Genomic DNA, 25,177 nt, shown 5'->3' with positions numbered 1-25,177 from the left:
TCACGTGAAAAAAATTTTAAACTAACTAATAAGTTAAATTTAATTATTGCAAACCATTATGTGAACAATCAATTGAATTTATGACGATGTTAAATTTTTAATTAATTTAAGAATTCTTTATTTTTGAAAATTAGTTTTAAGGTAGATGAGGAGGCACTTGTGAACACAACATGCCAGGGGCACATGTGAACAGTTCCCGTATCCTCTCCGTGACATAAATATTAGTGTAGGGTTATTATAAGCATTAAAAAGGGTGTAAAGATTTATAATTATTATGTTGCTGCATTCAGTTTGTAAATTTACTGTTAGTTGTTATTGCATAGTCATCAATTAATTATTTATTTTATTACTTTTTACTTTTTTAATTCTTTTGTAACTAAATAGTTGGCCAACAATTAAGTGTTAAACTCGTATAATATTTACAAGAAGAAAATATTTTAATTTAACTAAAAACTAAAGTTTAAAATAATTTTTAAATTCATCATCATGTTCTGTATGAAGCTTAAACACACTAGTGTAACTTGACATTACAAAATATTCTTTGTATTGTTTAGTCTTATAACTTTTTTTTTTTGTCGATACAGTGATTAGAACATGCTACGAAATTTTGACAGTGAGAAGAGGTATATACGTGAAATACACCGCCAGCTCAGTCATTTCCAGCCGAGGACATTCTGCTTTATGTGCCGTGTATTTCTGCTTAAGCCCTGGCTAATTGGCGGTAATTTACTGAATATATATAACAGGTATATAGTTCTTAAAAAATATTTTCTTATTGACAGTTATTGCACACAATTCAAACTGACACAGTATAGGTTACAACCCTTCAATGTAATTGGTATATGCATATATGTTTCACATTAAAGAGTTTTTCATTGAAATATGATGTTTGTTCTGCATTTTTCAAACATGTTCATATGTACCCCCTTAAGGGGCACATGTGAACAATTAAAGTCAGCTTTTAAAAATTCCGTAATGTAAAGAAATATATGCATTAAAAATCTGAAAAAAAAATCTAGGGTACAAGGAAAAGACTATTCAATCATGGCGAGAACTTTTCTCTGAGAAATCGATAACATTTTTTGAGAAATTAAGGAATGAAAAAAAAAAAATGTTCACATATTCCCCCCATTCTCTTACTTAGAATGAAAGTTGAAAGGGACTAGTAAAATTGAAAGTTTTGAAAAAGTACCAACGAAGAACCATTTAATCTAAAAATTCTAAAGAAAGGGCGAAGATAAAATGAGAGAAATACACTGACATAGATGTTTGGCATTCGACCTTAGTTTGTTACCGTATGAAGTATGCGTTTACCAAATATTATTGTTATAAGAACTTTATTGTATGGTCATAGCAATTAAAAGTTAACCATTTTAACTAATCAAAGCTTATTTTTTAAATGTCTAAAACGTTTATGTCTATTAAATAAATGAAAAGGACGATTATATCTAGCTTTTGGTTTGGGAAACAAAAATTAGTAGTTACTTCTAAAAATATTCCTAGAATCTAGTATCCGTTAGAAGTGGTTTTATTGTTTTCATCTTATATCTCAATAAACCAAAAGTAAAGATGTTAAATAATGAACTGAATCAGTAAAATGAAAAATAAAGAAGTCAAACGAGCAATAAAAAATAATTTAATATTGGCTTACAATGTTACAAAAAGTTCTCCAATTTATTTCCTAAAACATATGGGATGAAGTATCAAATGAGTGAATTGGTATGATTTCTGAGACTTTCAAAAATAAATTTATAACTGTTTCCGTTCATTATGTTAATAATTTTAGTTTCATCCTTTATTTACCACTTACATGCAATTAGGAAAAAATGTTCGCGTACCCGTAACAAAAATACAGTTATTATTTTGCAGAATCATCAAAAAATGGAAAGCAGTGTTCTTTATGTACGGTTAGAGCACCTTTTAATTTGTCTTCTTAAAATGCTTCAAGTTTATTTTCAGAGTAATAGAAATGAATTATTTCATAACGTAGGTTCTACGTCTCGTAATTCTATCTTCACAAGAACACCATTTGCTGGAGCTATAGTGCGTATTCGAAGAGCCGTCGAAAAATTTTCCTAAAATTAAAAAATGTATATATATATCAGCATTTGAAAGTTTTATTTTAAGGTATGAAAGCAAAGATGAAAAGGTTCGCTAAATCAAAACTTAACAGCACTAATAGTAAGAATAAATAAATGAGATACTTGTACAGCGGTTGTTTCAATTTCATTTAAACTTGTTTCCCAATGTCTAGTATATTACCTTTTTATTCTTGTTGTTGATTTTTAATTTTTCTTTTTTTTCTTTTTTATGAAAACTGAACGGATTTGAATCAAGCGCGCTCACATGAGCTAATCTTGAATCTTCGTACGCATGCGTGAATTGTTTTTTCCCGTCTGTCAACAACGTCAGTCGCTGACGATCAGATTTTGTCCGAGTTAATGAGTTGGGCTCTCGTTGGACTTTTTAATTTCACGAAAAATGACGAAACGAGTCAAGCAGCGCTACTGCATCAAATTGTACCAGAAAAGTGGAAACCATTCGAAAGAAGCAGACGGCTTTCAGTGGCAGCTTCTCGATCTTTATTTCGACGGTTTTGGAGAAAAACCGGACTCCTGTAGCTCAATGGGCTCCTTACTGTCCTGGTATGGCCCCCTACAACTTCTGGCTTTTAACCAAACTCAAGAGGCGTTTGAGTGTTTAGTGATATTTCAGTTGTTTTATAATTTTACTTGAAGTTAAAGAATCCGGGGAGGTGGCTTCACTATGTTAATCTGTTTCAGAGCAACTACACTGTTAAAACTACAGGTTGCGTTTGGCACCTTTCAGGGGTGAAACGCTTGTTCACCAGCGGCACCCAATACGGAGCCGAAATGGCACCTCTTATTAGGGTGAAAAATGGGCACCTTTTAAGAGACAGACAGCGGCGGTGAAGAGAAGGAACCCTCAGAGAGATGAATGTTTACTGATTTCTACAGTAGATCCTCTTCCCCCCTTATCCGTATTGTGTGCATTTTTGAATATTATTGTGTTTATTGTTTGGGTTTATGATATACAAAGTCTTGGTGCGTTTTTCACATTGAATTGATTTTGGATTAAAACTTGTCATTTAAGGCATTCGATCACATTTCAGACTTTCCAACATAATTTAAAAGCGTTCATGACTTCAATTCCTCTATCCGAGTTCTAACTTTCATAAAAACCCTTGGATTGTTCTGTAGTTTTAAATGGTATTGACATTTACTATAGCATAATACCAAAAATTAAGAGTGTAAGCATTTATGGATAATTTACAGGCATAACCAAAAATATTCAGTTATATTACAATCACGGAAAAATCTAATCATTTTATAAATTGCAGACGTTTCATAAACGTTTAAAATATTCTAATCAAGAGTAACATATTAATGCGTATATATGGTTCGACATTTGAATATCCTATTTGAACATAAGTAATATAAAAAAGCACTTTTATTTCTTTTTTTAATAGAAACTTTTTTTGACATGAAAATCAAAACAAATTTTTGGCATCCCACATAATGAAAAAGCAGAAATTAGAAAAAAATAATAATAATAGCGCAAAAATAAACGCATCTAGACACTGCATTCGTTTTCTTTGAAATAACACCAACGAAATATTTTTACGTAATGAGTCATAGCACACAGAGAGATTTCTTTTCCAAGCGTTTTTTTCTTCCTTCGCTATACGTCTACGCAGCTATTTTATTGAGAAGATAAAGACATTTGGTGTATCTGCTGTAGCAGTTAAGTTACATCGTTGAGTTTTCATAACGGTTATTTATTAATTATTTCGTATTGCTAACAATAAACATTTTGGGGAAAATCAGCGAGACCGCAGACGCGACAAGCAAGTAACAGCATATATTAGTACACATGATAGAAAAAGTCATACATCACTATGTTAAAACGGTTAACTATAAACAATAAGTACTACTGAGTTTACTTTGTTGAAACACAACTCTGAAAACACTAAAAGCCTGTTGGAAAGCCTTAAATGTTATACCATGATTAAATGCCTGTACTTACGCAAGGTTTTGAAAGTTTGTCCCAGAAATGTTGAATTTTAATCCAGTTTCGTTGTCTATTCAAATGTGAAAATTTAATGTACCAACAACTACGTTGATGCATCGTCATCCGCCATTAAAGTGGCTGAATTGAACTTGTGCTGGACCGCACAGCGCATGTGCGAGCGAGGCACCTTTCCGGAGGAAAAGATTCAACTATTGGCTACTGCGTGGGCTGATGGCTCTTCATTGCCTTCTTTCATCCACTGAGGTGCTAAAAGATATCGGAACAATATTGCCTATCCTCCATGGCTCCCTATGGCTCCGTCTTTGCACCCTAAGGCGGAAAATCGCACCTATCTGGCACCTCCAGTTTTAACAGTGTACCGCTATTGAATTTTAGAGCAAATTTTAGCGCAACTACCGCCGCTGGGAAAATTTACGCAGGCAGAAAAATTCCAACTCGGCTCTTGCGAGCGTTATTGATCAATATCCATCAGGTTTTCACAAAAAAAAAAAAAAAAAGTCGAATACTTTGAGAGAAAAATCTATCACGAAAATAATTTTCGTTCTAGTTTATTTTGACTCTTTCTTCCGGCCCGTCATATCTGGAGTGGAGAAAATGCATTCCCCCGAATAAGTTTATTGCAGATTAGTTACCTCTAATTCTATTTTATCTGTGTAGAAATGTTGTGCCCGCAGTATAAAGTTTTAGAAAAAAAAGTTAAAAATCAATAATTTTTTCAATATTTCTTTCGTCGCTGTAGGCAACTTATATATTTATCACTAAATAGCACATCATGATTTATTTTATGTGCGTCATGGTATTTTTTGCACAGCTACAAGGAAAAGTGAGCCCTAACTCCCGGATTTACCCAGTTTTGAGATCGCCAGAAACTTACTAGAAAAGGAGTGGGTAACAGCATGGTCTAATTTTTTGCTAAATAAGAAAATCGACTGATATCCCTAACGTACTTGACGCTTCTTTTCTGTTAGATTTCTTTTTGAAAGCAAGACCGTTTCTTAACCCTTTTTCACCCGCGGACCGGCGAAATATTTTGAAAAAAAATTGCGGACCCCAGTGAGTTTTTTTTTTTTTTTTTTGAAAAAGAAAAAAAAAACAACTTTCGATTCGGGGACAGTTAAACTGGAGATCCTCTCATTTTTTACAGGAATAAATAAACAAACAAATAAAACTTTATTTGGTATTTAAGAACTGTCACAGTAAGTATTTTAATATGAAGATAAGTAATTATTTCACCAATTATACATAAGTAAATAAACGTTCGAGAAATTCATAGAATGAAAATTAATATCGCAAAATGTTTATGGAATTATTATTTTGTTTTTTGTTATTATATTTCTTATTTTTAAGTAAGGGTTTTTTTTCCCTTTGACTTGACGAGCAAAGATCTCTGAGAACCGTGCTGATGTTTCTGCTGTCCGCCGGACCACCGGTTGAGAATCGCTGGTTTAGACTTTATGCTTCTAGACTACTCTATCTTCAATTATCAATATTTTACACAATCATATGGATTCAGAAAAGAGTGCTTTTCACAACATTTTGCAGTATTTTTGTCTAAATTTCTTGAAATGTTGCGTGGAGGAAGAATTTTTGGTATTCTCGCCTTGAAGGAGAGCATTGGAAAAGTAACAAGTTTGTTGCATCGTTTTTTTGACTGCATTTCAGTATGGATTCTTGAAATTATTGCGAATGTCCAATGCAGTTCAAATACTTTTATAATTTGGATGATTTTTTAGCATTAACAAACTACAAAAGTTTTTTTTCTTCATTTTACTAAATGGTATTTTCTTCAGATTTTACAATTTACTTCTGGCATAGAAACTAAAAAGATCTAGTTAAATTAAAAATGGAAAAAAAAAATAAAATCTGTAACATAGGTGATAACTTGTTGTAGCGTTAGAATACTTTTGAGTCACATATTATTCAAGTGTATCTAGTTAAACATTTCTTGGTTTTATGGAGTTTATTTAACGTTGACGAATTTTTTTCTGACTCAAAAAGTACTTTTTGAGGGGTTTTTTTTTGGAAATTATGAAAAAAAAAATGAATTTAATACTTACCAGGAAACCATACGAATAGTTTAATAATGAAACAAAATGAATAGGTAACAATCAACATATTGAGATTTTTTTTTTTTTTTTGACGCAAAAAGTATTCGACCTTGTCCCCTCGTTTTCAATATATAAGAAAATGTCTGCAGAAATTTTCAGAAAAGGATCAAACTTAAAGACTTGGCGTGAAATTGAAGATACTACGTGCTTTCACCATCTACATGTGGCAGGGTGTCCATCTGCAAAGCTCCTGAAAGATACCTTCCCTTATTTATCGTATTCGCTAAATTTGGCGTTGTTTCTTAAAATTTTGAGACTCTAAAGCCTCGTATTTCGATTACGGGGACACGAGGGCACATAATCTATGATTCCAAAAACATGTTTATTATGACACTTCGATTGCTACATATTTATGATTTTTTCATTATCACACTATCGTATGGTTTCCTGGTTTTCATTAGCACACTATCGTATTTTCAGGTTAGAGGAGAGCTAGGAGGAATGGGACGGCAGAGGAAATATGAGTTGCGCTGCATTTATGCCAAAATATATTGTGAAAAATTATTTTTAGCTCGTGAAGTAGGTGTAGTTTCAAGAGTCTAAAGCTCCTATCAGAGCCGTGTCCAAGGGGAGGGTTTTAGGGGTTAAACCCCTTCCAATGAAAAAAAAAAAGAATCATTAAACGATTTTCAAAACGTATTTTAAATTTTTATTAATTTTAGAGTTAAACTCTGATACAGTATTCACCCTCTTTAATATTTCCCCATGTTTAACAATTACCATTTTCCTCAATTGTAGGATTCCCAAGCCCCTTCGCTTCTAAGCGCTTGAAAAAATGGAATGGCTGGAGAGTCCGGCAATGCTATGAGCATGCAAGGGAAAATGATCTAAACGAATATTAGACAATGACGTACCCCCCCCCCCCCCAAAAAAAAAACTTAGGGGCATGGAAAATGGTTACTTTGCTTACTGTTTTTTTTTATGGTCCACCTTTAGTGTTGGATGAATTAGTCGTTTCATATTAGAAAAATGTTTCTATGCGAAACAGCAGTTTTTTTTAATCCAATTTTTATTTTCATTATATTCCTGTTCAATGTTATTTGATGGAAAAACAAAAGAAAAAAAAAGAAACTAGAATTAGGTGGCATAAAAGAAATATGTGTGCTTTTACAAAATATTCAACTGTACAAATAATATTTCATTAAAAAAAAAACGCAAAACGTATTTAAAAAAAAGCCTATTTATCGAACTAAAATGAACTATTCAACACGCGTAGTTAGTTTTCCTTTGACAACGTAAGTTACATTGGTAAAAAGTTTCAACCCCTCCCTTTATGAAATCCTGGACACGGGCCTGGCTCCTATATCTGCTGAAAGTTAGAAATATATATTCCCATTTTATTTCTGCATAAATGCAGCGCAGTCCTATTCCTCCCGACTCTCCCCAATGCAAAAGTGGATCACTAGAATAGAAGCATTTCAGTCATTAATATAAATAAAATGAGCGTAACTAGAAAAATATTTTGCTACCTACTTGTTGTTTATCGCTGAGATACATTTTGAAATTATTGACTATGTGAGCAAGAGTAAGCTTTGCTTCTAACTGTGCCAGTCGCATTCCCAGGCAATTTCTTGGACCGACACCAAAAGGCAGATAAGTAATACCATTGAGATTTGGCTTCGTACTAAATCTAAGAAACAAATGAGATATGAAGGCATAATGTTATTTTTTTTATTCTGATCTTATATTTGTTTTAATTTTTGTTTAATGCATTAGTATTTTAAGAAACAGCTTCTTTTGGCGGACGAATTGAAGCAAAAAAAAAAAAAATGGGATATGAATTCCAAAAAAAAAAAAAAAAAACTCATTAAGTCTCCGTTTTTGAATAATAAATGAGTAAAAAAGCGCTTTTTTCTTTCTGAACATACTGAGCTGTTTCTCTGGTTTTATTTACAATGATTTATTAACATGTGATACTGAAGAAGCATTTTTTTTTTAAATTTAGAGTAGTTTTAATTATAAGCACTTAAAAGTAATCTCAAAATGAGTCGGAAACGACCCTGTAATACCGCCAACCACTCTCATATTTCTTAAGCTAAGAGAAAATAAAACATCTTTACGCTCCTCATCTTTATAACCCAAATTAAAACTGTTATTAAGTTTATTTTTAGAGAAGTGCAATCATTAATCAAAAATTGTTTATCTCTAAATTTATATTTATTTTTACTTTGTATGAAACATCGCACATTTCATTTTACATCTGATTTGAAAAAAGATTATTAATGATTTATTGCATCAAAATTTCATTTATTATTGTAAAGATATGCTTAATATTATTTCTTAAATGAGCAAGTATAGAGTAACTGGAAAACAGTAGGATTAAAATAATTTAAAAAAAAAAAAAACTTCTACTAGTTTGAGAGGCAGAAAAGAGTAAAATTACATTTCCAGTCTGAGTTTGCAATGGTGTCATGAAAGCAAATGAACGATATAAAAAGTTGGACGTTGGACTATTTGATTTACTGTTCAGAGAAAAATTTAAAGCAAATGTTCAATGTGGCGGTCAGGCATGTTGTTGCACTATTACCACTTATAAGAACAAATGAGCTACTTCTATACACTGGAATTGTGAAGGCTGTACTGCTCGACCACTGATGAGATGGAAAGGCAAACATAAGGTTTATAAGTGGAAACAGACACGTCTATTAGTTTGCAGAGATGGCTGTTTTGCCGAATTTGAATTAGGAATACATAGAATGGACAAAAACCACACACGTAAATAAATCGCCTCGCTATTTTTCAGTCTCCCCTGCTAGACTCATTCAGATAGAATCGTATTAACTGGCCATTTACCAATGTTCCATGGTAAACGTGGTCGGATAATAAATGCTTGATAGTCTTTCTGAGGACAGATGTAGTAAATAATACCATGGACATGATGCTAGCATAGACGTCTTTGAATTTACTTTTTTCTTTCTCAGAGTAGAATACGACCCTATGTCCGATGTAGATTATTGCTTGTCTGAATGGATAATGCAACTCTCTTATTTTGTAAAACAAATTTAGGCTCAGCATGTTGTTCAGTCAACGAAAAGGGTAAGAACAATTCGGGTTAATTACCTTTTTAGCAACTTACTTATAAAATAGTTTAATACAAGAAATAAGTAGGTTTCAGTATAATGGTTCCTTGAGAATTATAAAGTAGCTTCAATGCATGAAAATAGTAAGTACCTTTCGGGCATAAACTTTTCGGGTTCCGACCAAAACTCAGGATCATTATGCATTAAGTAGACAGGCGCTTGAATAATTGTGCCTTTAGGGATTTTGAATTCGCCATATTGTACATCTTCAACAGCAAAACGATTAGTGAATCTGTGGTGATAGGTGGAAAAAAAAATACATATTAGGTGGCAAGAGTAGAAAATGTATTACATGTAAATAACGACACTATTAATGTACAGTTTGTTTGAAGTATCCATTGCTGTTGCTATGTATGGCATTTTGCCAGATTACCATTGTTTTTCAAGGATACAGTATGTACATTTAATCGATTTTTTTAAATATCATAAATTAATGTTGTTTCATAATGCGGTCAGTACGAGATACAATACTTACAAATTTACTGGAGGAAAAATTCTCAGCGATTCGTTTAAGACTTGGTCCAGATAAACTAGTCTGTTTACTGTAGCATATTCCAATGCATGACCCTTAAAAGATAGTTAGAATTATTCTTCATATTGCAGCTTGTGTATTTCTATATTAATTTAAATTTTACGCTAATGAACCAGTAATAAAACCTAAATATTTGAAGGAAATACGACAGAAATATGAATGCATTTTGTCTAGCTCATGTAAAGAAATTTTCGAAAGTAAAACGCTTATACGTATGTACATTAGAATTCGACTTATCACATTACATTAGAATTTGCTTTAGATTAGAATTTGATTTGTATCAGGGTTTGATTTAGAAATCCATCTTATGTATACATATTTAAAAAAAACAAAAACAAATTATAAACATTTAATGAAACCCGCTAACATTTCTCTAGTTGATGTGTTGAAAAAAAAAAAAAAAAAAAAAAAACAATTAGGAAATTGATGTATTTAACTGGTTTTGATGCTAAATGTCTCTATTGTTACTTGGCCCTAAAGTGATTGCGACCGACCCAAGATTTTCAAAGTCCAAACATTTTATTTCATATTTTACATTTATCGTCAATCATGTTTAGCTTCCACCAAATATTTTTATAATGTTCCGTTTCCAGCGGATGTTTTATAATATTTTTACACATCTTCAGAATTCTAGCAATGTCTGTGGGAAATTTCAATTTTGTAGTGATTTTTCCTTATTGAAATAAATAATTCCTTTTGCACTTTTTACTGTACACTCATCTTAAGAAACACCGAGAGATGCTAGATAACAAACAAATTTGCGGCGCTTATGTAAAAATACTATTATTTTAAGCGTAATTTTGGTTCTTGTACCAAAGGAGTTCAAAAATATGAGATTATGAAATAATCTACATTTATGAAGACTTCATGCCATGACACTTAATATGTATTTCATTCATATGATTATCCTTTAAAGCTCTCATTTTAAAATCAGTCAAAAATGAACTCTTTAGATTCATAATTTAGCCCGAAAAGTATCAAACTTTACTGTTTCCGCATTTCCTTGGTAATGAACTGTGTAGCGTTGCATCAATTGTTTACTTTTTGCACGAGATCATGGATTTCTTGATACAGTTTTTCTTGAACATCGGGATGTTTAGCAAGCAAGTACGTAGTAAACGAAAGAGCCGTGCTTGTTGTCTCATACCTGAAAAGAAGAAAAAATATTGTGAGTAAATTAGAGTTGTGCAAATCAGCATTTTTCAGTAAGATTTTCCAGAATTCTATGTTTCTGCGAAATATTCTTTAGAATTTCACAGAAAATATAATAATAATAATAAGAACAGTTAAATTTTGAATGAAACAAATTCAATTTGGTCAGCATCAATGTACGTATATTCTAATTGAGTTATTGTCTGTCAAAAATGAAACTGATTTTGCAGTTTTAACCATCTTCCTCCCTTCAATCTGTATGAAGTTTTGTACACTTCTTCCATTTTTTATGAAACTAACCTTGATAATGTTTAATATCCTCAATATTAAAACTAAATGAATAAGTGACACGCAGATTTTGGGCTCAAAATGCTTGTTATAGCAGACCGAAGGAATAAGATACGTTGGGTGGATACTGGATAGGCAGAAGAAAAAACACTAACTTAAGATTTATTCTGAGCAAAATTTTGATTTTTTACTGTTCATCACAATCCCTGAAATGGAGAGCTTCCACTTTTGAGTTTTACAGGTTTTGGAGGCATTTGAAGAAAAAAAGGGGTTGTGAATGTAAAGGTAATCTTGAAAGTTCAAAAGTTTGTGTTGTTGTAAGTGGCTAGCAGACACTTTTAATTTAGTCATAAAGGGTGTCCCAAAATTCATGCAAGATTTGACTTTGTCATTTTTTCAGTAATTTGTTGGCAATACTGAAAAAAGAACAATTTGACAGCTGAGAGTTTAGGGTTAGTAAAAGTGAAGCATTATACGACTAAATGGGGTTAAATCACACGATCTAGAGATTATTTCATTGGCTGTATGGCATGTGGCACCTTGTTGAAACCACATATTGGTCACATCAATAGCATCCAAAATCGGCAGAAAGAGCTCTTATGTCGCGATATGGAGCACCAGCAACAGTAACTGCTTGACCCGCCTCAACTTTCGTCATTTATGAAATAATTATTTATTAATGAAAGCACGTTGTTGTATCGTACACCGCTCTATTTTTACTAACCCTAAACTCTCAGCTGTCAAATTGATATTTTTGTAGGGTTACCGACAATTTACTGCAAAAATAGTGGAAAATTCAAATCTTGCGTAAATTTTGGGACATCCCTTGTAACCTCATTTTCATTTTTATTTGCCGCTTCATCTACGAATTTAATTTTGTATGAAAACAAGAACACAGTAGCCTATTTTCCTGCTGAAACCTTTATCGGCACGTAATCTTCAGCGCAGTGCTTTCTTGCTTTCACAAAAATAGAAATCCTGGACTAAATGACGACTAAAAATGCCTTCTGGCCACTAGCTGTAAAATAAAATTTTGAATTTCCAAGTTATTTACACATATAATTAGTGAAAATTCCTCGTTTTTTCAAATGCCTCTAAAACCCATTCAACTCAAAAGTGTAAACTCTCCATTTAAGGGAATGTAGTACTCAATAGTATTGATCAACAGTAAAAAAAATTGAAATTTTTGAGATTGTCATTTTTTGACAAAAATAATCAAAAACTGATTAAAAATAGTTTTTCCCAACACTCTGTACCAAGAAAAACTGAACACATATTTCCAAATGGTGTGTGTTGTCTTAAAGAGAAGATGATTATCTTTAAAAAAAAAAAAAAAAAAACAGTAACAAAATATCCCGCACAGTTCTAGAGAAAAAGCAGTCTGAATATTTTTTTGAAAATCGCAAATAAGGAATGGCACCCAGGTTACTATATTTAGCGGGCTGTATCTCAGGTCATAAAATTTCTTGGAAAAAACAAATTATGTCTATAACTATTTTTTTTTTTCGAATTTTAACTTGTTAAGTTCAAAAACTTCCGAGAATATGAAGGCGGGTCCTCTGAAACGGATGAATTACACCCTGAAAGATATTGCGGTAAGAAATGATTTGAACTTTGAAGTATGTTGAATGATAAATAAATTAAAAATAAATATTATGAACATAGTTATGAAAACTAATTTTTTAAATAGAGAATACAAACCCAGCAAGCAAAACTACCATAGCAGTAGAAACGATTTCCCTTTCAGACATGGTTCTTTCAACTTTATTTGAAACTTCTGCAAAAGGAAGTCGCACTTTAAAATAAATTTTTCTTTCAGTACACGTCATTTACAACATTATAATACTTAAAGTATAAATAAATGCAATTTATTTTAAATTTTATTTGCAAGGTTAATTAAAATTACAAATATCCGTTATTTCTTAAGAAACTAAGGTTTTACTCCTGCATTAAAATTCCAAAAGGCGAAGTAACCTCTACCATGGATTTCCCAAAGACTCAATCGATTGAAATAAAATAAAATTAATTCCGAATGTGCTTAAAATAGAGATATTAATTATGTTTTATTCTCGTAAGAATAAACAGCCAAAAAGTGTTCCTTTGATCAGAAAAACTTTTCCCCTATGATAAACAGCGGAATTATTATTAATCCAAGGACGTCGCAACTCTTTAATAAATTTATTCAAGTTTTTCAAAAAAAAAAAAAAAACGAAACTTCAATCTGTAAATGTTTTTCGATCTAGCAGATTAAGCATATTGACTCTGGTCAGTTTTTTTTTCCTTTCTATCTTTTTTAAAGCAATGTTAGTGCTTTAAATACAGAAATGCAAGTTAGAAAACTCGAAAAAACTCTTAGATTATTTTATTAGCAGTAATACTTTCAGATTTTTAAAAAAACTTTTTGTCATATGAGCATTGAACTTCTAATGTTTACGAGTGATTTAATTATTTTTATTCAAATTGTGGTAGAACCAACGCGTCGATTTATTCTAAATAATAGTGTTTTTGTGCTATTTGAGACTGTGTGTTCTTGTTGAACTTAGCTTCTTGACATCAATATGGAAGTTACAGAAAAGTCACATTTGAAAAGATACAAACACAGAAAAAGAATAGAAGAACCTTTCTTAAAAGTGGTACAGTAAATCACAGATAATCGGTGCTTCAATTAACCGAACTGTTCAATTTTCCGAATTATATGTTCCTCCTTTCTTCGACTGGACACACAAAGTCGTGAATAGTCCCCTAATTTACAAGAGAATGAGAACTTGGAAGAAGGTCATGGCCCCCAGAATTTGAAGAGCCACAATGACAGCACATCACCCGTCACTTCCTAATGACGATTCATTTTCACAAGCTTTCACTAGCTGCTGCGTAGTCGATGTGACGCATGTAATTCGCGTATATTTCATGTATCGGTCGCAAATTTTAACAGCGGCTTTAAGCCCTTCTTAAAAATTGAAATGTTGAGTGAAATCGTCTTTGTGTAACAAATTAGTAACCTGTTTCGCATCCGTCAGTTACTCGCTTTCTGCTACCAACAGCAACTGATTTTTTTTTAAATTATTAAAATATCTGATCAAAGCTCTGAGCTAACTGTTCATAGTCTTGCTTTGAAGATTTACTTTACATTTCATACAGAAAGTATCATTTAAAAAGTTCTACGTATTTTGAAAATGTTTATTGAGGCAGTGAGAAGCAAAGGGATGCAAGTGGACATTTTGAAGTTTTGAGAAAACGCGTTTAAAGATCAGATCCTAGGTAGGCTTTCATTGAATATTTTTTTCTAAATCAAGCTGTATATCGGAACGTACCAGGGCTACTAGTACTATATCTTGCTCCAAGATAGAGGAGGGGGTTCACCTACCATTTGTACTGGTTTTCTCCAAATTTTTAATTTTGCCACTTGCATCCCTTTGCTTCTCGCTGCCTCATATGAATTAAATTTTTTACCGTCGTCCAAAACATACTTTTTTGTATCATAATGAGCTTCTAAGACTACTTTGTTTTGTAGTACGGTCTGTAAAAAGTGTTTCTTTGACTCAATTGATTGCTACATAAGTCTAAAATTGATTTTGCTTTTTAAGGCAAGTTTATATTCTTCAAAATCATTGTTTATATCTATACATCATTTAAAAAATTCTATTAACTTTTCAATTTATTTATTTATTTATTTTTAACGTTTTCCTCTCAATTGACAGCATACGTTTTTAATTTTAATGCAACAAGTTCTTTTATGGAATGAAAAATTATTTTTTTAAAATATCCCTTTTCTCCTTTATTTTTATCACCATAGTTTTTTTTTCTTTAAGTTAGATAGGTCAGTTATCTCTAAAAAATATACTTCATACAAAAATTGGACCAGTTATGATCACGCTTGTGCTAAAACAGCACATCTTTTCGTAGTGTTTTGAATTCGTAGAAATGTGTGTAAACACACATGTAACTGCTACGTACGAGTATGTTAGAAGAAAATAGAAAAGAAAAATCACTAAGTACTGGCATATTTTTTTTTCATTATTATAGAGACAAATACACAAACATTTACCCAAGCAACCCACGTAACATTTAAACGCTTCATAACCGTTTTAAAATGGTTGCTACAACGTCAACAACCAATTTACAACATTTATGAAACGAAGTGTGTTTTTTTTTTTTTGCGTACTCAATTTTAGAGGTAAAAGAAGTAAAATTAGTTATATTTACCTTCTTTCTCAGCTCTAGAATCATCCTCACCATGACCAACTTCTAATCTTCTAACATCAATATCGGTGTTTTGTTGGACAATTTTAGAATCTAGCATCAACTGTAGAAGATCGGCTTTTTTCGACTGAAAAGAAATATGAGTTGCGAAAATATAGAATCAATTCCAGAAGAAAAAAGATTTTTTTTTTGCAAAACCTATTAATACAAGAGTAGAAAGTATTATTTTGAAGCAGGTATACTTTCAAAAGTATGACTGAGAAGTAGATTTTTAAAAATAAACCTCATTAAATATCTTATAAAATCTCCAGGTTTCATTTAGTTCTTTTTCTTTCATATCAAAACTATTGTACGAAAAGTTTCTTGTAATTTGAACAACGTCAATCCGTATCGACTCGCGTGTGATTTTTTATTTTTTTACAATTGTTTTGATATAAAAGGGAAAAATAAAGTGCGACAAAAAATCATACTTTCATGATTTTTGGATAAAATTATTTTCTTATTAAAACTAAAGTGTAAGTATGATAATACGCATCGAATATTTATTTTGATACTTTGTAATTACTAAGTACTATACTACAAGACGATTTTAATAATTTTATCTCTTCCAGTTATTGAATGTGTCTCGTATCTACATTAGAGTGTCTCAAAAAACTAACGTAGAATGTTTTGTCGCATACTCATTTAGTTCTTTTCCTTTCATATCAAAACTATTGTAAGAAAAGTTTCTTGTAATTTGAACTACGGCAATCTGTGTCGACTCGCGTCTGATTTTTATTTCTTTTCACAATTGTTTTGATATAAAAGGGAAAAATAAAATGCGACAAAAAATCATACATTCATGTTTTTCGGGCACCCAAATATACGTAGCATACGAGAAAGTTTGTTTGTAAAAATTACTTTCCTTTAACTCTTCAAGGTAATCTCATAATATTGAAAGCTTCTGAATACAATCTATATTACGAGCGAATAATATACATACTCAATTAAAAGATCATTTGAAATAAATGTCTGAGGGCAAGGGGAATTAAAGGGCAACTTCATGCCTTCTTTAAGAGCATAATACATAAATTTACATATTATGCATTAAATTTACTGACAAAAGAAAGTTTACCTGTGGATTGTTTCGGCGATACTCTATCACTTGTTTAAGACCTTTACTCAACATTATTCTTGGTTTAGTTCCCCGGTTTAGAAGACCCAGTACGAGACCTTGGATTCTTATGCATAACACCCGCAACCAAGGGAAACACACTATTGAAAAAAAAAAAACTTTAAAAAGTATTCATATAAATGAGCTAAGCTAGTAAACAATTTATTTATAGTTTTTACGTTTCTTGATGTTAATGGAATGATGAATTTTTAACGATATGCTGCAGGAAGAAAAATATGATTGTATAATACTTGACAGTAATTTGAAAAGATACATTTTCAATATATATTCACCAGCTGTAGTACTTAACATGATTTTAGTTGTAAAATTTTTAAGACGTAAGAGGACATTGTAATATTATTTAAGTAATTATTCATTTAATGCAACTAACTGTTTTTTGAGAAAAATCGTCTTGCTGTGGAAACAGATCAATATTTGTGTACACAATCAGCGCCTACGTCCTGTGCTTCAAAGGAAGAACAAATGCAAGTAGTTTCTGTTTTTTTCTTGCCGTTGTATACTTAACAAATATTGATGTTTTGCAGCAATTGAAAATTTGGGCAAGCAAATTTAAAATTTAACAATGTCGAAGTAACTAGATAAAATCAAGCTGGACACTTCAGAATTTGTTTATAATGGCTGAACGAGTCATAGCTAGTCAACTTCAGGGAATTCTTTTAAAAAGTTATGACATGTAACTTTATCAACTAGACTGCAATATTGCAATGAAAATTAAATGCCGTTTCATTAATGTATCTGTTGGAAAATTTAACTCTACATATAATAAGTTAATAAGGTGTAATTAAACTTTGAAAAATTGATGAAATACGAAATGATGCTCACTTACAGCCAATAAATATAATTGGATCTCTGTATGACGTGCTAAAGAGCAATTTTGTAGCATGTAGCAACCTCGATTTGAAGTTTTTCTGTACATCAGTGCGCACACCAAAAGCTGTTCTCGTAATAACATCCATAGTAAGTCTTTGATAGGTGTCAAATATATCAAATTCTTTCCCTTGTGTTGCTCGGTCTTTTAACAAATCAAGCATGGTTTCGATGGAAGAATTTATGCTGCCAGCCATCTTTAGATAAAAAAAATACCATCAGAAATAAATAAATAAAAATATAATAATAAATAATAAACAATGATAGTAATAATAATAATAAAAATAATAAATAATGATAATAATAATGATTATAAATATGATAATAATAATTATGATAATAATAAATATAATGATAATAAATAGCGATAGTAATAATAATAATAAATAATAATGATAATAATAATAAAAAATGATAATACTAAATAGTGATAATAATAATAATAATAAATAATAATGATAATAATAATAAAAAATGATAATACTAAATAGTGATAATAATAATAATAACAACATTGTGCAAAAACTTACAATGACTAATACATGCTGTAAAACAACAGGAAACATCCCTTAACATTGATTTTAGATAATTGTTAACATTACTAAAAGCCTAAAAGAAGATTTCAGTAAAATCTGAGGCCGTGTGCTAGTATGTTAAAAAAAAAAAAAAAACTCAGCTGGCAGACAAATCAAGCTGAGAAAGGAAAAAATTGCGCATTGATTTGCCTACAGGTAGAGCCGTTTCTACCATACTAACATACGGCCCTAGCATTATGGAAAATAAATGCGTAAATGTCAAACACTAACTGCAAACCCGTAAAACCACAAGGCTCCCTTTGATTTTTTTTATTAAGTTGGTTTTCTTAAATGAATGAAGGAATGAATGTTCGCGGGATTTACCTACAGGGTGTATATATATCAGTACAGCGTTTACAGACTTTCAGGGTAGATATAGTACACCTAGACGATGGGAAACCACATAGCAATGCATGGTCAGAAACGCTTTCCTGGCGCGGTAGTGACGACACAAATCACCAAAAAAATACAAGACACGAAAAAGAGAAGAAAACATGTTTATTATCCTTAGTACAGCAAAAAACTAAGGAAAAAGAACATGAAGGAGTCGACGATCGTCATCGAAGTAGGTGTCCGAAATTACGACCCCGGACCGTGATGCATGCCTCACATCTCTGACGCATTGAAGATCGAACGAACGTCAAAGCAAGTGCGGCAACAAGAACCGCGTGTGCGCATGCACCGTCATCTGATGATTCGGTTTACGAACGACATCTATCGTGTACACCAGACAAAAACTTACCAGCATTTTCGTCGTCAGGAAAGCGTTTCCGACCATACATTGCTGTGTGATTTCCCATCGTCTAGGTGCACTCTATCTGCTCTGAAAGTCTGTAAACGCTGTACTGATATACCCTGTATAAGGAGGTTGAATGACAGCTCTTGCTATCTATCTTTAGTGCTTAATCTTCCCGGTAGGGGAATGTACGGCAAAGTGAAATAGTTACGATTATATACATATTTCAAAATGAACAAAATTTTAACTTGTTTAGAAAATTAACAGTGACAGGAGAGAAATATATGTACAGGAGAAAAATAAAGAGAGAAAAATATATTTTGTAATGAAATTTCTACTGATGTGTTTCTCATTTTTGGCAGTAAATTTGTACCTTCAAATAAAAGTTAGAAAATTATCACTTTGCCCCATATATGCGGCTAAGTGATTGTTATAATATTTTTCTAATAAATATTTTCTATTTTAATATTATAAAAGTTTTTTTCTTCGAGTGAATGAAATAGCAAATGACTAAGAAAATAAATGAATGAACGAATAACATACCTAGCGAATAAATAATGAAATAAATTTAAAGGAATTCATTAATGAATATACATGTAAGTAGTTAATTATAATAATTGAATAAATAAATAAAATCGACTATTTCACTTTGCCCATCAGGGCACTTGATAAATTATATTAAACATTTAAAATCAAAATATGCATAATATTAAATAAGTGCTCCTCATCAAAAGGTCGCAATTAATATGTTAATAGCAAGAACTTCATAATTTTTAATAGAAAAAATTATTTTTGATCTAACACAAGTTATTACAATATGATTATATCATATTTTGTAAATGGCAGTAGTAATGGCATCATTTGTGTTATCCTATACCTTGATCTTTAGCGGTATTTGACTGGAATCTGCAATAAATATAATAACATAGTTAAATCATTGCTAGATATGTGGCACTGCAAACTGTTTAAAATATTTTGCCGTTTCATTTCGTCCATCCATATTTCAATTTCCTGCACATACCCTTATACTCTTAAGTGCATTGTCTAAAATCAATACTTTAGTAGATAATTCTGTTATGCATTAAAGCGACGATTTTCCATGTTTCCGTTTATACATTCATTTGAATATTCTAATTGAAATTTTGGTAAAGATAACTAAAATTTACCTGTTTCATTTTCGCTGTTGTGAAAGTAGGAGTGAGTACACTTCTGACGTCTTTCCATTCTTGTCCTTCAAGGATTAGGACACTTTGCCCTAACTCGTCTTTCTTACTGTATTTTGCCAAAGGATTAAAAGGCTGTTAATGGAAACTTAATTGCATTAACTTGCATAACAGTAGTAAAATTTTTAGTTTAAACAATGTGTCTGAGCTTAAAATATGGACTAATATATTATTCATTTTTTTTTTTTTTTTTTTTTTGACAACCACATTTTTAGAGAAACATTCAAAATTGTTAACATCTTTGAAAGTTAATACTTGTTTTACGTTGTAAATTTATTTCATTATTTTCTGAAAATTTATGAAGTATCAGAACTTTTGTGCATAGCGATGATTTCTGCGATTTCTTGATATATTGTATGTTTGGAAATTAAAAGTCTTTTCTAAATGGCTATGTCCCTATTTCTATCTCTCTACCACGTCAACATCATCAAATCAAGAGATATGTTTATCTTACGGAAACGTAGGACGTTAAAAGACGAACGAAAAAATAGATTTTCAAGAAAAGTTCCTATGAGACTTCGACCTTTTTGCGAAAGTGGAATAAAAGTTTTATTTTTAGGTGTAGCTTCTTTAATATTATTAGCCACAGTATTATGGTAATGACGCCTGACTCGGTATCCGCTCTACAAGCTTATTATTAACCAGTAGTTTAGTAGTATTAACCAGGTAGTAGTCATCAGTAACAATACTTTTGCATAACAATCGGTAAAAGGTTAATTTTATACACTTAGGGATTACAAAATATCTAAAGAGGGAATTTGAGTCCATTAATGTGTGACTACTCTTTAAAAAGTCTCCTCAACCTTTTATAGAAATGAAAAAAAAAAAAAAATGCGGATTGCTTTTATTCGAGTTATTCGCAATGTGGTTGAAAAAGGAAGACAAAAATGAACAAATGTAGATACTAGGATGAAGTAGTTAAAGAAGAATGTTCATAGAAATAGCATTAAAAATAGGTCAAGGCAAAAATGGTACTTACAAAAATGTTGCCAATGTTAAGAACCTTCAAATTTCAACTTTGGTATATTTAACCTGTCAAATTTGAAGAATATTCAATAGTAAAAATAATTACTTCTCTATTGATGAACTTGTTGAAATCTCTAACAAATATATTTTTCAAGATCATCGGGTCAGTCACAAGTAAGATAGGCTTCATTCCGTAGAAATATCTGTCAAAAATTGATACATTAAGCTACTTGTAAAGTAAACGTTCTGACCTAAAAATTTCGGTTATAAATACAATTATCCAGAAAAAGCTTTGAAACAGTCCATATTTATAAAATTAATGACTAGCACAAAGTTACGAAATGAGTCGAATTATTTTTTAAAAAGTATTTCTAGCATTAATTTGCATTGGTTTAATCTCATTCGTTTTTTACATCTTGCAGCAAGATCCCGTAAAATAACAGAGTATGCAAATTGCCGGTTATATTCAAAATCCCGGCACTTTGCCTCATTCTGTTGTGTGTGTTTTTTTTAGTTAATTATTTAACTCTAGCAAACTCTTGCTTAAATTTTCATTGTAATTTTTCGATTTAATTTTGTTTTGATATATAGTTAGTTCAGTTCATAGTAAAATGTTAATTGATCGGTTACCCGACATATGTTTCTTAGTCATGCTAATTTAGAAGCTAAATACGTATGCGACTGTTTTAAAGGTAAAACAAAAGTAACGATTAGAAAAATTATCAAATTTTAATACTTACCCCAAAACTCGGCCATGTTTCTTCACCCATTCTTCTTGACATTTTATAGGTCCCTAAAAACACAATTTGTCAGAGAATTTCAAAAGTAATGCCGACATTAACTTGAGCGTTTTTATATACCTTTTTATACAATTCCAAAATATTGCCAAAGATGAAATTTGGTTTTGGTCCTGGAATACCAAGTTTTTTGAATGTTTGAAGATGTTTCCACCTCCACCTATGAAGAAAACAGACGTAAACTTTATGTAGAAATAACTTTAAACTTACTTCCCAATTATTATGATTTTGCAAAAACAATATACATTTATGGATGAATATTCTTGAAAAACAGCACGTTTTCAGTTTTCAATTCGCAAAAACTGTCCACGAAGTGTTTCGATTCAAGATAAACTATGCTGAATTTACGATTTTTAGTACGTATTGTGCATATCCGGAGGAAGCCAATGTACCCTGTCTCAATCCTCCAAACTTTAACGAGCCGGAGGAATAAATGGAAAACTCTACCATTAAAATGCTTAAATGTCATTACAATCGCCTCAAATTGGGTTAACGGGGGTTAGCGAGCGAAACGAGTAGGGGGCGGAGCCCACCAGTTAGTATAAAAAAGTATATTTAAATCACAGTATTTGAAAACGTTTTGGAATAACGCCATTGTATTCTGAAAATTAAAGTGAATCCAAATTCCCAGAATGGAAACCTAACATTTGAAGAATTAAAGAAACTGAAACAATAAATGTAGCGCAATTAACGCGGAAAAAAGCTCTCTCAACATGCCTCTTACAAATCTTATAAAGGGAAGAAAATGATTGAGAAGTTAAGTGAGGTCAACTTCGATCCTCTGAGTAATTTGCACGGGAGCTCAGCTACCGTACTTCTTTTCGATTTCATTTAATTTTCTAATAATCGGCGAAATTCAAACTATTTGCGCGCTGTAACTGGATCTGAAGACCATAGGGCTCCCACATTTTTTCTGTTAAAAATGAGACCCTGCTCCTAGATCTCTATGGATAGATCAATATTCAGATTATTTTATTTATATTTATTTAAACTTTTACGATCGGAACTTGATAAACATAGTATGAAGAATTCGATATCAAAAATCTGTTGCATTTTTAAAGTGAAACGGCATTTCACGGATTTAATTGTCATTTAATTCCCGTGAGTGTCAAACTTTTAAGATAAAGTACTGCTCCAAAAGTGCTTTAAAGTACTGCTAAATGATACATTTAGATTTTACTGAGTTGCTATTTTTTGTCTTATAACCCTCTTGTTCAATAATTAAAGCTAATGTATATTTTCTCAATTAACGTTAGTTAATACACACATTCACATCTCATCATCACTCGAAGTCTGTCCTAAGATCTTCTAAAACGATACTTCAGTCAGATTTTCTGCCTTAACACTTTAAGAGTCATTATGGGACATATTTATCCTGCAAGTTCAAGTTAATTTGGCCAGATTGAATTAAAATAACTTATAGATAATGTTTCTTTATGTTACTGAGACATTAGAATCTAATATTAGCAAAAAAAAAAAAAGTTTTGTCAAAAAAATATAAATTATTCATTCATTTATATATTTACTAGCTGCGTAGCTCACCGTTGCAAGGTCTGCCCCAAAAATAGAAGTTGTGTCAAGTGACGCATGGTAAACAATCAGGGTTAAATGAAAGGAAAAAATACTGTAAAATTTGCCTTCAACGTGTAGATAAGAGCAGTTTCATGATTCGAAACTTAAATTTAGACCTCTTTGGCCTTTTTTTAATTTCTAAAAATTCAGTCATTGGTATTGATAAGCGTAAACAGTTGGTTTCACGGATTTTCTGGTGAAAACTCGCCCCCCCCCCCCCATCATCGGGGGCAGAAAAAGTCCTTGTGAATCTCTGAGCATCAAAGGATTTCTGCGCTAAATTTTGCAAAGATCCGACGAATTTGCGTAAGGGATTTTCACTCCTCCCTCCCCCTTCCCCGAAAGGCGAAAACCCTCATATAACAATACCTGACCATCATAGGACCTCTTTGCCAAATTTGGCAAAGATCCGAAGGAAACTGTGGGTTTGTTTATTTTTGCCTTATAATAAGACGAAAACTACTCTATGTGAATATTCCTGAACAACAAAGAACCCTAAACCCAAATTTGGCAAAAATCTGACAAAGTGTGGATTGTATAAGGAACATATACATACATACACACACACAATATATATATATATATATATATATATATATATATATATATATATATATATATATATATATATATATATACACAGAGAGAGAGAGATTTGAAAACGCGATAAACTTCAATACTCTACTTTAGAATTTATGCTCCTCAAAGGGTTAATTACAACTTGATTTTTACTTGTGTGGAAAGCAAAGATATTGCTACTGTCAAAAACAATAAACAAATTCGGAAGCCTTTGTTATTTTATTGCAGACTTTTAAGTAAATATGAAATTGATATTCAACTGCCCGAAAACGTGTTTCATGCAACATTAATTATGAATACAAAAGAAAAATGTATACAGAAAATGTACTTACACAAACCAAAGGGCAGCAATTACACAAAGTAACGCTATATGTATTGCCATGTTGAAGATCTTCAGTGCACTGAAACACCTCCTTCAGTTGAACGCACAAATGAAGATATCAGTGCTGGATCCAAAATTACGATAAACTTCTTATCTGAAGTTCCTCTTTGTCAATGCGTTCACCGAGTCACCACTCGCATTTTGTTTTTCATTAGCCTGTTGTTGACGTACGTAACATCTGCGTTGAGTTTTTAATAAGGAAATTGCAGTTGTCTATGCATTTACACGCTAACGGATTAAAAATAGTAGGATTATATTGATGAAATTTCAAACATTTTTGCAGAAAATTGCTAATAAATTCTTAAAAATATGGGAAATGACTCCGAGTCACGGTTAACATACAGTTTATTCAGCAAAATGGACAACACAAAACATAAAACACGCACATAAAACGCACATATTGTTTTGGCGACCGCCTACAGCATCTTTGTTCAAAAAATCGATCTGTTTTTAATGCAAATGCTTCAATAATCTGCAAGTGCTTCCATAAACGATCTTTGAAATTCAGTGCTCTACCAAATATGAACCCTGTGGTTGATCATTTTATTTTCGTTATTCTTATGAGATATGCGTGATAGAATGCTAATAAAGTTTAATGAAAAACTTACAGCACCATCATCATATTTGTAAAAGTATTTATTACAGTAATTATGGAAAAGCTCTGCATTCTTCAATTCTCCCCCATTCTTATCTGTAAAATTATATATAAACTAATACCACTTAGCTTATGCATCAATTCCAATCAGTGGTTTGAGAAGCTATATATATATATATATATATATTTTGTAGCGAACTACAACTTTTTTGTTACAAATGTAGTTAACTACAACTACTCTTTTAGAAATGTAGCAACTACAAACTATTTTTGAAATGTAGTCGCTACTTCGCAAAAA

General features: G+C 31.5%; 1 protein-coding gene across 1 annotated transcript; it reads right to left on the bottom strand.

Annotated features, from left to right (window-relative positions):
• Window positions 1-1,627: 1,627 nt before the first annotated feature.
• LOC129218437 (cytochrome P450 3A8-like) lies at window positions 1,628-24,352 on the bottom strand. Its single transcript, XM_054852702.1, has 14 exons — window positions 24,235-24,352; window positions 21,815-21,911; window positions 21,695-21,747; window positions 21,061-21,157; window positions 19,932-20,063; window positions 17,414-17,651; window positions 16,528-16,667; window positions 15,417-15,540; window positions 12,915-12,990; window positions 10,815-10,920; window positions 9,717-9,808; window positions 9,333-9,473; window positions 7,635-7,791; window positions 1,628-2,075 (listed from the first exon to the last, which is right to left on the bottom strand). Exons 1-14 carry the CDS (start codon window positions 24,282-24,284, stop codon window positions 1,980-1,982), a joined length of 1,599 nt encoding a protein of 532 aa, XP_054708677.1. The 5' UTR covers window positions 24,285-24,352; the 3' UTR covers window positions 1,628-1,979.
• Window positions 24,353-25,177: the final 825 nt, after the last annotated feature.

The sequence above is a fragment of the Uloborus diversus genome, chromosome 3, assembly GCF_026930045.1.
Source record: "Uloborus diversus isolate 005 chromosome 3, Udiv.v.3.1, whole genome shotgun sequence".
In the NCBI taxonomy this organism is placed as follows: Eukaryota; Metazoa; Arthropoda; class Arachnida; order Araneae; family Uloboridae; genus Uloborus; species Uloborus diversus.
This window is presented reverse-complemented; position numbering and strand designations above follow the sequence as displayed.